General features: G+C 40.1%; 1 protein-coding gene across 1 annotated transcript in view; it reads left to right on the forward strand.

The window, feature by feature from the left end:
- Positions 1–244: 244 nt before the first annotated feature.
- Positions 245–18,701, forward strand: part of ccdc57 (coiled-coil domain containing 57) — a 34,800-nt gene continuing 16,343 nt past the window's right edge. The window contains exons 1-13 of the mRNA XM_086140513.1: positions 245–381; positions 844–947; positions 2,289–2,441; positions 4,923–5,045; positions 8,346–8,489; positions 9,795–9,903; positions 13,019–13,120; positions 13,224–13,381; positions 13,509–13,583; positions 14,546–14,746; positions 17,060–17,218; positions 17,687–17,849; positions 17,939–18,031. Of these exons, the coding sequence (XP_085996639.1) occupies positions 2,296–2,441; positions 4,923–5,045; positions 8,346–8,489; positions 9,795–9,903; positions 13,019–13,120; positions 13,224–13,381; positions 13,509–13,583; positions 14,546–14,746; positions 17,060–17,218; positions 17,687–17,849; positions 17,939–18,031 (1,473 nt within the window). The 5' untranslated portion in view covers positions 245–381; positions 844–947; positions 2,289–2,295. The remainder of the gene's footprint in view (positions 382–843; positions 948–2,288; positions 2,442–4,922; positions 5,046–8,345; positions 8,490–9,794; positions 9,904–13,018; positions 13,121–13,223; positions 13,382–13,508; positions 13,584–14,545; positions 14,747–17,059; positions 17,219–17,686; positions 17,850–17,938; positions 18,032–18,701) is intronic.

Below are 18,701 nucleotides of genomic sequence, written 5' to 3' on the forward strand. Positions count from 1 at the left end.
AATTTTCTCCCTTCGTTCCGAGTCGAAAAGATGATTAATTGTTAAAGGTCTGAAACGTTTTGCTTTTATTTGATTTTTTTTTAGAGACTGTTCTTGTTTCGCTGTTTACCTCGCGGTTGGGAAGAAGTAATCGTAAAAGGTTGCAATGTTGTAACGCAACGAGGGGAACTATTCACTTCCATTGTTTCGGGGGGAAGTATTTGAGTGGAGGGCAGTTTCCATGGATACCCATATGTAACTTTTCAAAACGGAGAATGAAGGTTGTTGCGTGCAGTTTTAGCTCCTTGTTTATTTATTTTTTTGGTCTTAATGATAAATAATGTGGACTGGCCGTTATCCATGAAGACGTAGGAGGCCAAACGGGAGTAACGTAGGCTAAAGGTAGGTCGAAGGCTAAAGGTACACTGTGTTCGCAGGCAAACTCCCTCGCTCTCTCTCTCCGCGCGTGTGTGTGTGTGTGTGTGTGTGTGTGTGTGTGTGTGTGTGTGTGTGTGTGTGTGTGTGTGTGTGTGAGTGTGTGAGTGAGTGAGTGAGTGAGTGAGTGAGTGAGTGAGTGAGTGAGTGAGAGAGAGAGAGAGAGAGAGCGCACTATATTTGACTCAGTGCGTTCATACTTAAGTGTCCCAGCGAAACTTGTTTTTTCCCCTAGCATTTAACTTTATTCAGTCTCAGAACAATATTCTAATGTGGTATATGTTACCCAACCAAAATTAAACTTCCCCTGTTGGCAAATCTACGTTTTAATGTCATACAGGCCTGGTCAAATGTAGCAATGTATGCTCAGCATAACATTAGGACCAACATGTTAAATACAGTGAAAGTCCCCCCTTCTCTTCCAAACAGTTCTGACTCTTGATGCCATGAACAGCGTGATCTCTGACAGTGTGCCATGGTATCCGGCACCAAGACTTTAGCAGCAGATCCTCTTGGTTCCTGAAAATTGTGAGGTAGGGCCTCTGTGTATGTGGTTTGTTTTGCTTGACTGGAGTGAGAGCTGCAGAATTCAAAGGCTAAATACACACCTGAAACTCTATAAGAAATACCTTTATTGTCACATTCACTTACAGCACAACTTGACCACTGCATTTAACCCATCATGATCCATGAGCAGGGTCAGGGGAACAGTGAGGTTCAGCATCTCGCTCAACAACACTTAGACTGGCTAGGAGGAATGCAGTAATCGAAGCAGGAATCTTCGGCTCCCGGGACGACTGCTCTAACCCCTCGAGCCACGCAGCCCCCTCCCCTTGTGGCTCCCTAAGTATTCCTGGACCATTTTTGCAGTGAGCTAGGGTGCATTATCCTGCTGAAAGAGCCAATGCCGTTTTGACATACCTTTTCTTTGCATCAGATTCAGAAATACTTTATCGAACTGTGAGGAAATTGAGTGGTCTTAGACGCTCCATACAGAAGGAAATAGAATAAATCAACAGGAAGAAATTAACAGGAATAAACAAAGATAATAACATAAAGATAATAAGATATAATTGGTAAGGGTAAAAAAAAAAAAAAAACACCCTTCATCAACGTTAAGGTTGATGCCACACATAAAGGAAATAACCATGTGAATGATAGAGCCCAATGTCTCGCTTGAAGCTCCAGTCATTGGCCTGTTGCATCAGATCACATTGTGCAATCTTCACTCCAAAGTTTTTTATTGAGCTTTAGTCATCAATAACTCTTGTCACATGTTCACTAGCTTTCTTTCTTTGACTACTGTTGGTGGCTTTTGACCACCACAGACCAGGGGCACCCTGCAAAACTGAAGTACCAGAGAGACTCAGGGAACTCACTGTTGTATATTGACTCTTTTATGTCTCTATACAGTATTTGTCCCTGTGATTGGCTGGTCCAGGGTGAACCCCTGCTCTCGCCCAATGAAAAATGGGATGGTTCAATTGACCCATCCCAGTTCAAATAATGGATGAGAGAATGAATGAAAAAAAGATGACGGTTTGTAATACACAGTGTCTGTCGGGTTGTTGCAGTAACACATATTCCACACACAATACTAACAGTGTGTTTGCACCACAATGATAAGTATTTTAGTAACCCCATTAACTTGTGCAAATGTGACCATCTCATCTCTTCCCAATTAGATAGGTTAAAAGTGTTTTGGTCCTCCATTCTTTTACTTTCTCTGTAATTTCCTGCCATATTTACTAATTTATTTATTTTCCAGGCTTGGTTATTTTACAGGGACATTGCTGCTCATTTTCAATCATTTTCTGATTATTTTTAATATTGCCTAACTGCCATTTTCTTGCTAATAATGTGCTGTGTCATAGGTCCAACATGCACCCAGATGGGGATGGAGCCTTGGGGGACCTGGAGGCTCAGGTGGCCAACAAAGAGAGGGAGTGGAAGGAGCTCCAGGCTCTACGGATCCATCAATTGGAGACCTCACTACAGAAGTCTCAGGAAGAATGTTCCTCCCTCAGGTACCTCTTATCGCAAGTGTGGCTGTGAAATTTTAGACTGAAAATTGACTTTACAAAATGGAGCTGACAAAGTTGAAAGGAAGAATTCCACAATCTGTTTTTTTTGAAATTTCTGTGTATTTTTTTGTTTTATTTGAAAATGCATTGCTTTAAATAATTTAAATTCATTTTGGGACTTTTTGTCCCCAAATCTTTTTATTTTTTTCTTTTTCACAGTCATTAGTGTCTCAGTATGGTTGCTGGTGCTATACTTTCCATCTTTTACCATCGTGCAAATAAACAAATATCTATCTCTGTTATTAACTGGGATTACCAGTAATGTAGGGACTACTTTCAAATCTGGTTGGTGAGCTGCACAGGAAGCACTGTTTCTTGCAACATTTGAACTGACATATTCAAATAGACCATTTTAAATTTAATGTCACGACCAAATTCATTTACTGTGTGTTTTTCTGTGTGCTGAGTGTGTGTGTGTGTGTGTGTGTGTGTGTGTGTGTGCGTGCGTGTGCTGAGTATGATTTTTATAATTTTTATAAATAGATTTCTTAACCTTTTTCATTGTTTGCTGATTTCCTTCACATATTCTTTCATTAGATTTAGCTTTGTAATTGTGAAAGCACAAAGCAAAGTGAAAATGTGTAAAATGAGAAGAATGTTCTTGCCTTCTGTGTGGAAAAGTTTAGTAAACACATTTCAACTGAAAAGATATTTAGTGTGAACATTTGAACTTTAAAATGTTAAGTTACAAAAGAACCCATTTCCTCACCTGGCTTTTTTGGTATCAACCTTTCGCAGATATTTTTTATTTGCACAGGTTTTGAAACACCTGTAGAGAATATCTACTTCAAGCCCACAACAATGGGAGTCTGTGGAATATCAAGAAGAACCATGACATTCTATTTAGAATAACATGTCTCTGTTTAAATGTTAAAATGCTATTTTCACGATGCTGTGACAGCTATATACAAAGCTAATCATACCTCTATTGTGCCGGGCCAATGACGCCTATCGGTTTGGACAAAAACCCCAAATATATGACTTGAGAGATACCACAAGGTTAGCCTTTAAGCCTATGAAATACAGTAGCTGATATATCATACTGTACCGTGCTGTAAATATCATGCACGCACAGTTGGGATATACAGATTTTGTGGCTCTATGATAATATACATGCCAATGTTTGCAATAACAATGTGAATAGTTATTTTGTTCTACCTTGATCATCAACAACAGCTATCACTGTAGGCATCCTACTTTTGAAAGTTTAAATAAACAGTTTAGTTAGTCTTTATGGGCCTGCACGGTGGCACAGTGGTTAGCGCTTCAGCCTCAGCACGAAGGACCCTGGCTCCATTGCACCAAGAGGATCTCTCTGTGTGGAGTTTGCATGTTTTCCCTGTGTCTGTGTGGGTTTCCTATATACACACTTTAAAGAGGTCTTATAGCATTCTTGAGTCCTGGCTTTACACTAAAGTATATGTTAGTAACAAACAGATATAAAATCTGGATACTGTAATTGAATAAAACCTTCTTTAGCTTATAGCATCTTGGCGCTTGTGATACTTCAAATGTCCGGTACATAACTAATATTATATATATTATTTTAAACAAATATTATTTTAGGAAACATGTTGGCGTGTCTCGGCTCCTTTCTCTACAATCATTTAATTGTCTTTGCATAAAGAAATAGGTCCTATAGTTTGCCACTACAGAGACTCTGACAGGATTACCATGCAACAGCTAAGTTTGAGGTTAGCAGTGAAAACGGTAACTACAAGCTTATAACATAAATTCAACACAACAGCTAAAAATAACTACTTTTTCCACATCAAAGAAATTTACAGACTCCAAATTTACTTTTTCACACTGCAAGAGGATTTTTTTTGTGTGTGGTCAGCTCAAGTGCCATACTTGATGACAACCTGATATATGTGTCCCTGAACTCTGCATTCCTTGCCTGACCTAGTACGCTAGTGACCCCAAGTGTTACGATATTTTACCTCAAGACTTCTGTCAACCACATTATTACAAAAGGAGTCATTTCTAATCTTTCTTTCTTTAGGTAGAGGGTGTTTTTAAACAACCCTACACTGATGCGTCAGTAATAATAGAAAATCTTAATTGAATCGTTCAAAAGTCTGGTACATCTTAAATAAACCGTCCGTTTTGTTTTCAGTACAAGGCTTGCAGCCAGCGGTTACATGCAATTCCCTCATTGATTAATTTAAATGTCTTAGAAGAAAATGTGGTACTAGCAAAGGAGACGGATGGCATTATGTTACTACCTCAGTATATATGTGTGGTCAAAGCTCTCTCTTTGTGAACAAGCATTCCAAGATTGTAACCAAACATTTTTTTCATTCACTTATAATAAATAAAAGAAACCTATGTATCGCATTTAGTCGTTCGTTCACCACGTACATGAAATTCTGAAATCAGTCATTTTACTAACCGCTCTGTAATTCTTTTTGAATCTTGCAGGAAACAGTACTGGCAGCTGACAGAGGACTTCCAGTACAACTTGACTATCCTAGATGAACAGGACCGAGAGCTTGGAAAGTACGACATCATAACTGCCAAGGCTCTTGCTCTGGAGAATGACAGGTATAGCAGTTCATCTTAGACTTGTTGATCCAAATTGATGTGTTTTGCCCTGGTTAAGCAAAGACAGTCTGGCTGGGATATGAGATCTCTTCTTCCTTGGAGTCCTAGACAGTAGAGCAGGACAGAAAAACACGTACAATGCAGAAAACTGCATAAACTCAACAGGAAGAAAGAGTAGAAGAAGAGAGGCCTACAGGCCAAAGCAAAGTCCTGTTAAGGTCAAGATTCTGTGAAACCACAATTCCCTCAGCGCGATTTGCAGGCGACCTTTCAAGGTAGTATAAAGGGGAGTGTTTCTCAGCTAATGGTATTTCACAGCTCATCAATGGCCAAAAGTCATAAAAGGAGAAAGCTGCTTTCCCCAAATACTGTGCACACCTTGGGAACATTTGTTGGTACCTCACCCATTAGTCTTCACACCAAATATAAGCTTGTGGATTTTTTCAGCTTTAGTATGAAGAGTACCATTATGCTCATTCAGATATAATTGAAAAAACAGTGTGAGAAGTGCAACCCGTGATAAGATAAAATGTACCCTGATATGTAGAATCTAGTTTCCCGGAGGAACTGAAGCATGTAAATATCAGCACCAAAATCAAGGAAAGAATAATAAAAACAGCTTTGATAAATTTTCTTTCCTGCTTCAAAGGTAAAGCATTTCACAAAGGGTGAAATAGGGTACATTACATTGGAATTTACAAAAAGAAAGAAAAAAAAGTTGTCACAGTCAAAGTCAGACAAATTCTTTCACAATTCTGTTTGTTCTTGAAATAACAAGAAGATACCAAGTTAAAATTAATACATTTATTTATATCTTCCTTTAAGACAACAAGTGGTCTTCACTTTTTTCTTTTTTAAAGTAGAATATTCTGTAGGCAGTGACGTGCGGTGAGGTTCATGGCTGGTGAGGCACTGATGTCATCGCAGTCAGATTTACAAACATATGAAATATACAGAGTGGCTTATTCACCATTTTGTTGGTAGCAGTTGACGTTTATTTAAAATATCATATCAGCATTCTTTACATATACAAACTGTAGCATAGAAAAAAAAACATGTAAGTAAAAACGTTATTATCTCTTACCTTTACTTATGAATGAAGTCCATGCGCCACTCCCTCTGAAGCATCGATAACTTGCTTGTAGAAGTCTTCCGTTTCTTTCTTCAGTTTTAAAAGTCTCTCTGCCTTAATGGAAATCATTGCCAGTGAAGACAGTCGTCCTTGATCGCTCCTGTTCCGACTGAATGTTTTTAGTTTTTTCGGTGCCGATAATGAACGCTCCACTGATGCTGTCGTAACTGGAAGGGCCTCGGGAACAGTTTGAATGAGATCCTTCTGGCCAAAAAGTTGAGAAGCTGCCCAGGAGATTTACATTCATCCCTCACCGTTTGTGAGCTATACAGCCCGATGAGATGCGCAGAAAATAGCTGGATGGCTGTGCTTGACTTGCTAACTGTTTACTGTAGCTGGCTATTGCTAATTCTGTTATTCTGTAGCTGAGTAGTAAGAAGGATCCCTGGGATCAGCGGTGCCCCCTACCTGCCCCCTACCATGAGGCCCCGTCACTGCGTGCCTCACTTAATGTCTCTTCGCAGTCATTTTATGATTAGGAGAAACAAGAGAAACACGTTACTGCTGTTGACGAAAAAATTTGACATATCAGCTACATTAAAGTGTTTTTTTAATAGTGGCATCCATAGAGACAGGAATATGGTCTCAGTGCATAGCATGGTGGCACAGTTAGCAGAATCATTACGCAATCCATAGTGGGCTCAGCTGATTGCCACGTCACCAGACGTCTCGTCTTCATATTCGAACGGTAAATGTGAAATTTTTTTTTTTGTGATTTTGAAAAAAAACTAAAAATGGTGAAGCTACGTGGAAAATAACTTTACAGTACAAATCACTGAATAAATATAACAATTTAATTTGTTTTTTCATTTTGCATTTTTTTCTTTCCATGATGACAGCTGAGGCCCGGCCTCCCCTGCCTCTACTGACTGCACGTCACTGACTGTAGGACATCTTGTTTCTATCCACCCTGAAAGCGATAAATAGTGGAGTTTTCATTCAAGGCCCTTTTCCCAGACATGAGGTCACAAATGAAGTTTGCTTTGACACTCATAAATTTTCGTTTCATAATGAACATAATATTCCTCCAGCAGCGAAAGCTTGAAACAGAACAGGCAAATGTGGCAACCAATTCCTGAAGGAGCCTGCAGAGTGCCATTAACTTACAAGGTGCACAATCAGTGAAAGCAAAAGAAACCTTTCAGCGCAACAAAACAAAATCCAGTGAACAGTGATACACACAGTGAAATTGCATGAGTACAATGAATAATTGGAATAATCGGCTAATGAACTCAGTAATCCTGCATTTTTAACAGGAATAAAAACCCAGCTAAAGGAAAAACAGAAGGCTAATAAAACACACAATACGGGATGTGTGGTGGTGGGATACAGGCCGGGCAAACAGTCCAAGTCCCATCCAGAGGGCCACAAAGGAGGTCTCTGTTATCATGGTTGTGAAGGGAGAAAAGGCGCATAACAGGAACCATTCAAAAACATGGCCTTGACTTGGACGATGCTTTAGAAGATGACTTCAAGATAACAAAAAATTATACAGCTGGTGAACCCAGCTAAAGGGTAAAAAGGTTATAGCGCAGTTTTTGTCAGATTAGGGAGTTGTTCAGGTGGTCTTCAGTAGAGGTACCCCTCTAGGGCTGGTACTTGATCAGAAAAACACCTCCCAGAAGCTGACAGGTTTGACTGGTGCTACCACAAAAGCCCCGTAACCTTCCTTGCATGAGCTTTGAAAAAATATTTTAGAGGTTTAAGCCCCGTGTATGTTAAAAGCTGTGATGTAGCTTTTACATAGAGACTTACCAGTGAAAGACAAAAAAAAAAAACGCACCGTGGTCTTAAATGTCACATAATGGCTATAGTAGAATGGATGTGTGTATTTAAACCTGGATTATAAAAGAATGGGACCCTCTTGCATTTCTAATTACTTTTAAAACTGTGCAAGACAAATCTTTTGTTAATAAGTAAGAACTACATGTGCCAACTAATTTCACTCAAAGATGATACTTTGATTTTTTTTTCCTTGGTTGAACTCGCTGGGGATTCTCTCATATTCTCTTAAAAGGAGCAAATCTCTCCTTGGATAAAGTGTAGACAGGGTGACTTTATGGAACCGGATTAAATGTCTGCTATATGACCAGAGTCCAGGAGAGGAGAGTAATTGGCCTGGCAGAGTGGCTCTACTTACTATGCAGAAACTTGTCTGTCATTTGCAGGCAAGAGGAGCTGAATCGTCTCCGCATTCACATTGCCAAGCTGGAGGAGGAGAGAGCAAAAGAGGCTAAGGAGAAACAGGAAGAACTCAATGTCAGCCTGGAAAATGCCTCACAACTGAGGCTTCAGCTGGATGAGCTCAGTTGGTGAGTCTGGATGTTGTGGCCAAGCCTTGGCCTGTCATCAGTATCAGAGCTTGTAGCAGCCTCGCCACCTGTGTAAGACTTGGAATTGCGCCCTGATTAAAAGAAAAAGAAAAAACAATTTGAATATAAGTGCTAGTTGAACATCATGAAACTTCATCACGACGCAACTTAATCAAGCTTCATTCATAACACATTATTGCCGACTATATGACACCAATCACACGCTAATCTGATAAAGTGTTCTGTTTTTTTTCCATAAGAAAAATCCATGCCAACAAACAGCACACAACCCTTGAAATTTTCACATCAAAGTGGGATCGAGTTTGGAGGCAATTCATAACTCCAAATAATAGTTCAATTGAGGGGCAATCTGTTTGCTGTGCAAAAATACACAATACGAATCAAGCGGGCTCCAAGGCAGATTTATTTTGTAATCACTTCATGGTTAACAGCCACTTGTGCACCTGTCAAAATAAAAAAAACATCACAATTTGATTCAGCTGCAGTAAACAATGTGGTTTTAGAAACACTCTGAAAGTCATTCTGTCATTCTAAATGAATTTATCATTTAGACCATTGACTTTATTAACTTGGCGCCAGTAGCATTTTTAAAGAACCATAAAATGTGTGAAGCCCTTCAAACTTTCAGCATGGTCAGGTGACACAAGGGGAAAGTAGAGAAATACCTTTTAGCTTTGAGTTTAACCAGCAATTAAACATCAGAAATGGGAGACTAGAAGTGTGGAACCCAACTATTTTTTTTTTTTTGTCAGTGACATTTGATCAGTCTAGAAAAGGTAAACGTAACATGGACATAACTGGAGACATGTAGTATGATAGGTCTGAGAGTACATGAGATGAACTGGAGGGGATCCAAAGAAAAGGGCAAGTATGTCAGCTTTGGACAGGAGAACAGTTGGGTATGAAGAGTAGTAATAGTAATATTATACTGTTTATTTTTGCCACACTGCTTGTTACTATAAAGTAGATCTGGAAGGGAAAAAAATTGTACTGCACTAAATTTTTCTACCTAATTGCTATTTTCCTCTGTTTGTCTTCACACCATCTCAGTCTGACCTTTCCTAAATATAGTACATGTGCCTCACGTTGGCTATGAAATGATTTATTCAATTCTTCCCTATGGATAGGATCCTCTGTCCACATAGACATGTACCTACAATTTCGTTTTTGTGCAGGGATGTTAATGCACCCTAGAATCTGTATGCGTGTGTGTGTGTGCGTGCGCACCCATGCATGTGTGCATGATGTGTTTGTTTTGTGTCGTTGTGGATGCCCCACTGGCAGCTCGATAACATCGCAAACTGACAAGCAAACAGAAGAGTATGAAAAGCTGAAATGGAATTTACAGCGCAGAGTTCAAGATTTCGAAGCACAGATGACCCAACAGAAACAGGTGAACACACACACACACACACACACACACACACACACACACACACACACACACTCACACTCTCTTCTACCACACTTCACTTTCTGCTAGGACTTTGGACCCTCTAAGTCCCACTGACATCCAACCCCTTAGCACGTGTCTTTACATAGGGTACTGTTGCTTTCCCACTAAAAATTTAAGGCACCGGTTTTCATTCAAGGTGTTTCATGTGGAAGCTGGTCATAAGTCATCTATAAGGATAATTTTACATCAACATTTAATGCACAATGTTGTCTGTGTGTTTACTGTGAATGAGGTTTATAATGTTTCTGGATTCAAAATCAAATCCTGTGAAATGGTGGCAAATCCAGCCTGGAAATAGAGGTTGAATAATAACCAAAAATAGTTTCCTTCATGCTAAACTGATGTTTTGGAGACACCCCCACCCCTTAGAACAGTGGTCCCCAACTTTTTTTGTACCAGGGACCAGTTTTAAGAATGAAAATGTTTCCACGGACCAGTTAGAGGCTTGGGAGTTCGATGATAAAAAACTTCCGTCAGTTCACAATATTTAATCTGAATACAACGATTACATTTTCTATTTGGCAATTACAATATTAAGTGTGGCAGTAAGGTGAAAGCGGAAACAGTCTAATGAAAAAACTATAATTTGTACCAAGAAAGGTTTTCTTTGCGGACCAGTAACAAATGATCCGTAGACCGGTACCGGTCCAACAGGGGTATGGGGACCGCTGCCCTAGAAGACCATTATGAACTATACAAATGTTGAAACCAGATTAAATCATTTTACAACAGAGCTCACAGAGGTTCATATCTCATAATCCCAGTGGGGGACAGTGCCCGGTCCACAAATGACACTGTCCCTACCTCTCTATTGCACTACTTTGCACAAGTTGCCATTTTGCACCACCAACCACGATCGCCCCGATTTCACTTTATTTTCACTTTATTCAATGCTTATTGCATATCGTCTGTTTAGCATCGTTAACAAAAGCAAATTCCATGTTGTTGTAAAATTACTTGCCAAATAAAGAAATTCTGACTCTGATTCCGATTCTGTGTCAGATGTTGATCAACAAACCATTTAAAAACAACCATCATACCTATTATTACCAAATATTTCTCATACCTAGGGTGTACGGGCATATGGAGATGAATTCAGTCAAGAATAGGAACATTTACTAGCAGAACATAGATTAATTTACTGTTATTCCAGAACCAGAAAGTATGGAATCAAAGGATGTCTGAATAATTCGGTTTGAAAGGAAAAGACTGCAGCTTGCTGACCTTTGAAAATCTATTAATGTTTGTAGTCAGTGACATGCCGTGTGCAGTCCCCATGCAACACTACAGCTTTCTCTTCCTCACATCCAGATGGATAAATCAGTTTAGCTGTTGATTTGGATGCCCATTGGCCAAGACAATGGCATCAACCTGGACCCAGAGGAAGTTACTTTAAAGCAGCAAACAATGATTTACAAAATGAAAATGTCCTACCCCAGACCAAAACAGGAACAAATGAACAAGAGTAAGCAAAAAGCAGCTAGAGGATTCAGCTTCTGTTTGTTATAATTTTCAATATACAGTATATATATCATCATGAACAAAATTCCCATTGAAAAATACACGTCCACATTTATCAATCCATGCACACTTGTCATATCCCATAAATACAGAGCTGCAGTATGTGCAGAAAAGCTTAAAACCCAAGGTTTCTGATGTATGTTTTGTAATGTTAATATCTAATGCTTGGGGGCCTCTCCAGGCTTCATTCATGGTATGACCCAACAACACTGGAAAACACACTGGGCTAGTGACACACATGCAATGTTATTCCTCAAGCCCCCCACAGGCAGTAACCTTTTCGGGAGGCTATGTGCTCTGCAGGACAAAAATAACTGGTAGAGTGGCCAGACATTCAGAGGGGATCAATGGAAGACCTTTGTATGAACCCACAAAAAGAGCCTCCTTGAATTTGTCTCACTTAATTGGCTCTTTTTGTCTTTGTGTGCGCACACTGTATGTCTAAGCATGTGTATGTGTGTTTTCCCTGTGTGCGTGTGTGTTTGTCAGGTAAGATGAGAAGGCGCTAACACAGACTGATTGAATGGATTATAGGATAATGTTTGCACTGGGGATAGAATCTGCTGTTTATCTGGCGCTCACCAAATAAGATTACTAACTGTCCCCAAAACACAAAAGCACTAGACGGCAGAAGCCGCTTTTCCTTTTACAGTTATTGTTGTACAAAGCACCAGAAACACATTAATAAGAGAGAATACAAACGTGCCGGCTGGATTAGATCAATGAATTGTCAAGTAATCCCTCCCCTGCTGAATGTTAGTCAATAAACTGCAGATTTTTAAAGGGGTCTAATTAACAGTTTAGCTATGTGATTATCTTCACATTTTAAAAATCAATTGTTAAGCAAATTACTCATGGGGACAAGGGGGTAATTCACAAAGCAGTCAGCCCAGTTAGTAACACCAGTCACCTTAGCTTCCCACCACTTATGATTCATCCATGATGGGTTTAAATACAGAAAGAAATTTCCTGCAAGGGATTTATAACATAGAAAAAATCAAAAAAAAAAGGAAAACAGCCTCCAGTTACTAACAAGCACAAAACGTCTGTTCAATGATAACCATTTAAATGTATCACAACCGCCTAATAGAAAATTGAATAATATATACACGATACAAAAAGTATTTTAATCGGACAATAATCTTTGTCTAGCCATAAACACTGTCACAATTCAGTTTGTGATAGTGTTTATCACAAACTGATAAATGCTTGCGATAACAGTTTCATTATCATTATTAAGTTTCACATGTATGTTCATTTCAAATATACTGTAAGGAGTTCTAGAGGAAGTGTTTATTGACAGTAGTAGAATTTGTGTAGATCTACAATTTCTGTCAAGTGTCAGATATGATATTGGTTTTAGTTCATCCAGTTTGCTTTATTTGTAAGACTCAAGTAAAAGTTCAGCTGCATGAGTTTTTTGCAAGTCTTTCCCCCTCTATTTTAATGGATCATAATAACAGTCTATTCTGCAGTTTCAAACTGCATTTACTTGATGAAGGAGGTTCTAATGGTGGTTTCTGGCCCGCAGGAGATGATCATGGCATTTGACACTCAGCTCAGACAGCAAGAGTATGAGTTCAACTTAAAAATGGACAACATGCATGCTGTGCTCCTGGCAAACAATGCCACGGTGAAAATATAATGACAATTCTTCTCAAATTTTTCCACAAAGCCTCTGCTTCATGTTAATAATGGTGTGCTGTGTGTTTTTGTGTGTGCATGTGCACATCCAGATGAAACTGCTGTCCAATGATAGAGATGCTGAGCAACAAGCAGGGATCCAGGCTACTGAGGCTCTCAAAGCATCGGAGGAGTTGTGTCAGCAGTTACAAACCCAGCTGCTGAACAAAGAACGGGCCATCACTGACCTCACTGCTGCTAAGGACAGCAGGTATGTCACTGCACCCTGTGTGTGTGTGTGTGTGTGTGTGTGTGTGTGTGTGTGTGTGTGTGTGTGTGTGTGTATGTATGTGTGTGTGTGTTTATGCTTCAGTTTTTGTGAATGTTGTCTATTTTAGGATAAAGGAGCTGGAGAACAAAGTGAAACTAATGGAGACCCAATTGAAGGAGGCGGAGGAGGACCATATTAAGAAGTGAGTTACTTTAAAAAGTACATTCTGTTTTTTTCCAAAAGACAATAGAGCTGTGCTATAACTGAATGTAGATGCTATTGAGATACTATTGTAATAATGCAGCTCTTGTAATAGTAGTTATTTTGAGATAGTGTTATGTTGTTTTTTTAAAGATGTTTAACATTTACTTTTAGCTACTAGACACGTTTAATGAGGTAAAAAAGGAAAATTATGCACCACATTTTTCAGTATTAAAATCCGATATGAAATATTATAAAAAAGTGGTATCTGATGAATGACAATTTATATATATTGCCATAGACCTATGTTGTAAAATATGATGAAATGCATAAAAATGACTATACCTGAAAGATGCTTACAGCTTTTCAGGTTACTGTGGCTTTAATTCAACAGGAGACATGGCTTGATCTGCAGTAGCAGTCCTGCCAGGCGCCCATCATTATATTGTTTCTGTCATGAATATTGAAGCCATGATTGAATTATGTCAACAGAACCTTGAAGCTGTTCGCACTGCTCTTGTTTTAAGAATGATGTTGTTTGTGCTTGGCCCTCCAAACCCTCATGCACCGTTGTCACTACCACATACTTGCTTTCTACCTTTCTGTCTTTCTCTTTCACTCTTCTTCTACCTCAGCTGGTTGAGACAGAAGGCCACCCACACACATTGATCTTGGATCGCTCCAAGGTTTCTGCCCGATAAAAGACGTTTTTTTTTCTCACCACTGTTGCCAAGCCCCTGCTTATGGGTGAATGCTGGGTTTCAGTAAATCATTTCAAAGAATGTGTCCCAGTCCGGCTCTACGTGCCAAGTATTATGAGACAACTCTGTTGTGATTTAGCACTACTTAAATCAAATTTGACTTGACTTGACTGTCAGCAGTTCCAGTACCACTGCTAAAATGCTTTAAATGTAAATGTCCCCTGAGAAGAATTTTTGTGTTTGCATCTGTGTGAATGTGAAGATCTGAGGGTCTAGACCAGGCGGTGCAGGACTGTCACAGGCAGCTGGAAGCTCAGTGTCAGGCCCACACTGAGCAGCTGCAGAGAGCTGAACAGCACATCGTCAAACTGCAGGATGATATAGCTGCTGCGATGGGGCAGGCTCAGTGTAGTCAGAGAGAGCAGCAGGAGGCAATGGAACAAAAGGATGAGACAATACAAAGGTGAGACACACAGACACAAAAGCAGCATATTCTTTTCCTTTAAGTAACACCTCAAACTGATTTTTGTGATATTGTAAAATAAGAAAATAGATACCTTCCCTTTTTGTGGACTGCAGCAGTTAGGTGAATTCAAGCATCAACAGCTTGTCACGTAAATCATTGTTTCATATGGTGAGTAAACAGGTACGGACTTGTACATAAGCTTGTTTCAGTGTTGGGATGTTCTTTGTGCTGAGAAAACCTGCCGGATGGGAGTTTCCACCTGCCTAGTGCAGTCATGGACAAGAAAAATACATTGTCAAATACAAATGTCTTCCTGCACAGGTCTTGAAAACCCTGCAAATTTCCCAAAATCTCTGTCTTCCTCTATAAAGTGTTTCGATTTCAATGCAAAGACATGTGCACTGATGAAAAAATAATCAAGTATAACCCAGTCCCACTAGGGACACAGTGTGACAAATGTTTTGGATACGACTGTTGACAGAATCCAATGTTTTGTAAATCTCATTAACCCATACTTACTGTCCAATAGAAAATAAACAAAACATATCAGATATTGAGAGTGCCACATATTATCATTTGATAGAAATAATTGGCTCATTTTGAATTTGATGGCAGTGAAACATCTCAAAAAAAAATGGAATCGGGCGATGTTTAACATTGTGTTGCATCCTCTTTCAACAACTCCCTTTTAACATCTAGGAAGTGAGGAGACCAGTTGCCGGAGTTTTGGAGAGAAATGTGGTCCCATTCTTGACAGATGCAGGATTCCAGCTGTTTACCAGTCAAGGGCCTTTATAACTGAATTTTTCTTTTCATGCTTCACCAAATGTTTTCTGTTGGTGACAACAGGCAGGTCATTTCAGCACCTGAACGCTATTCAGTGAAGCCATGCTGTTGTGATGGATGCAGTATGTGGTTTAGCATTGTCATTCTGAAATATGCAAGGCCTTCCCCAGTAGAGACATTTTCTTGATGGGAGCATATGTTGCTCTCAAATATCTATGTGCTTTGTACTATGCACTTTGTACGCTGTTTGTGGATTGTGTTAACGTATTGCTGCTTCTTTGCATTTGGAAATTGCACAGTGAATTGTGTTCACAGATTGTGATTTCTAGAAGTGCTTGTAGCTTGTGCAGTGATGTCCAATCAGGCAAAGGCCATTTAACCATCTGTCATGGTACTGACCTGTTGCAAGTTAAAGGAATTAGTTGTCCCCGCTGCTCCTCTAGTTTTTTTGATATGTGCCAATTATTTTCCTACCTTTTGTTGTCCTGTCCTTACTGTTATGATATGTGTTGCTTCCATCAAACTCAAAATGAAACAATATTTTTCGTGAAATGGCGTAATGTCTCAGTTTCACGATCTGTGCTGTTTATGTTCTATTGGGTATAAAATATTGTATTTTGAGATTTTCAGATCATAGGTGGACTGTCCTGTCCTGAACTGGTGGCTCATGTGAACTGTGTTGACCCATCCATTTGTGCAGAGGTTGCTTAGTCTCTCCAATGTAGACGTCGTCACAAACCTCAGTGCAAGCTACCAAACAACCTCTGCACAAATGCATGGCCCAACACCAGAGAGCCACCACTTCAGGACAGGGCAGTCCACCTACACCTGAAGGACAAGGGCCGTTCGTTTTAAGACAGCAATGTCCGTATTCTGGCCAGAGAAGACAGATGGTTCAAGAGAGGAGTCAAAGAAGCCATCTTTGTCAAAAAAGAAAAAACATCTCTAAACGCTCCTAACCATTGTAGTAGATCTTAATAAGAAAAAGGACAGGATGCAGGAAATCCCCCAATTTCATGTTTTTATGATGATTAACAATTGTTCAAAAAGACAGATTGCCAGATTAACTGGCCATGATGTTATACAATAAACTCACCATTCCCATATGAGGGTACTACTTCAATTTTTAAGACAGTACTAGACTTTATAGTTGTCAGGTCTTCCTGATTCATGTGGGTAGAAGACTAAAACAAAAGGCCTGGTCTCGGATGACTTTATTTGAAGTCAAGAATCAACAAAAACAGCTGTTGCTGAAAGACAAATGCTGGACACCTCTATAAACAAATTTTTTAAAAGTGGTCTGTGATGTTCCCTGAAATACTGACCACAGCATAGACTGACAGGATACAGAGAGGCATGGCATTAGACATTAGACAATATGACATATGACATTAAGATAGCATTGCAGACAAAGCTTGTATTTTAGACAGCAGCAGCTGTAGGTGGTTATGATGTCACCATTTGATCTTTAAAACTGGCGTTGATGTGCATGTATGTGTGTGTGTGTCTCTCCTTTTTCAAAAGGCTTCGCACACAGGTGGAAACAACGCAGACTGTCTTGGATGAATACATCACTAAAGTCTCCAGTGAGATGGTTGCCAAGGAAACAGAGCTGATCGCCTTTCAGGACAGAGAGGTCAAGTTTAGGGCTGAAGTGGAGAGAAGCAGGGGGGAGATCAAAAGGTGAGAATACCAGATAAAGGGAAAGGGGGTGGGAGTAAGAAAAGGTAATCACTTAAGTCATTTAAAGACACATTACCACTTGTTTAGAAATTGCTCATTAGATGAAAAACATGGATTCTCTTCTTTTTCTGTACTGCTGCTAAGAGACGGAGAATCCCTTCCCACTAGTTAGCATAAAACCTCATCAAATACATATCAGATACGGTATATACAGCACATGTGTGTGTGTGTGGGAATGTGACACATGAAGCTAGACGTCAAATACACAACCATTAATATGATTGTTTTCTGAATGGAACGCGGGTTCAGTTACCCGTCAGAAGGGGCTTACCTTCCCATCATACCTAGGGTAGCTTCCAAAATAGTTTGTATATTGCTGTATCCTTGTGTCTTCATACTTCAATTTGAATTTTGTATGTGAATGTATATTTGTGTCTGTATATGTGCGTGTCTGAATACTCTTGTCAGGTATAAGCAGGAGGTAAGTGCAGGCCTGAAGAGAGAGCGAGATTTAGAGCAACAACGAGTCCAGGTAGAGTTGGACTGGGAAAGACGCTGTGAGGACGTGAGGGCCGATCACTATCTGGCCAACGAGCAGCTGATTAAAGAGCTGACCCAGGCTAGAGACCAGGTCTGCCGCTCAAACTTATAGATTCATGCACAATGCTTTGTTAGATACCCGTATTATTAAAGTTACTAACATGGGGTTGGGTCTGCCAGGCTAATGCAGAGGTAAAGGAGAAAGAACGAGAGCTCCAGGACCTGACTGTGTTACTACGCTCAATGAAAAGTGAACGAGACCAAGCAATACAGGTAAGTTTTAGGGGGTCTTCAGATCGAAATGCAGCAACACAGGATATGCTTTAATGCCCGTTGGGTGGAGGGGGGTTAATACAGTAGATGGACGACAACAACAAGACGCAACAGAACTGGGCATGAGAATAGCAATACAGAGAATTTTTCACGAGGATACCGTCGCAAGATCTGGGGAAGGAGTGGATTGCTAACCCGGTTTATTAGCCATGTGGTAGTGATTGCGGGATTGTATACAGGTGTGCAGTGTTGCTCCTCATTGCCAATGCTGTAGGGCTCATTTCTATTGCGCAGATGTGCCCATGTCATCACCAACAGTTTCTGGGATAGGAGGGGGATGGCACAGCGAAGGCCCAGATGTCTGAGCCGTTACAGGCTCAGGTGCCACTTGGTGACCTGCCCGGTTCATTTGGATGGGCCCAGTAAAACTCCTTCAGGAGCCCGGGATCCCTAAGGAGGGACGGGGAAACCTAGCTGCACTCCTTGCCTTTACCCTTCCTAGTCGACCAGGTATCGGAACCCGCAAACTTTGCAGCAGACCCGCAGCAGCTGCTGTACCAACCACTCGGATCGGCTGTCAACCGTCTGTAAGTGGGCTGTCAAGGGAGATGGAGTATGGCTCGATCCTGGATACTGGGTGGATACGCTGCATCAAGGAGGGAAGTCAGAG

The sequence above is a fragment of the Fistularia commersonii genome, chromosome 33 (assembly GCF_037954325.1).
Source record: "Fistularia commersonii isolate RoL2024-O1a breed Wild chromosome 33, RoL_Fcom_v1.0, whole genome shotgun sequence".
Taxonomy (NCBI): domain Eukaryota; kingdom Metazoa; phylum Chordata; class Actinopteri; order Syngnathiformes; family Fistulariidae; genus Fistularia; species Fistularia commersonii.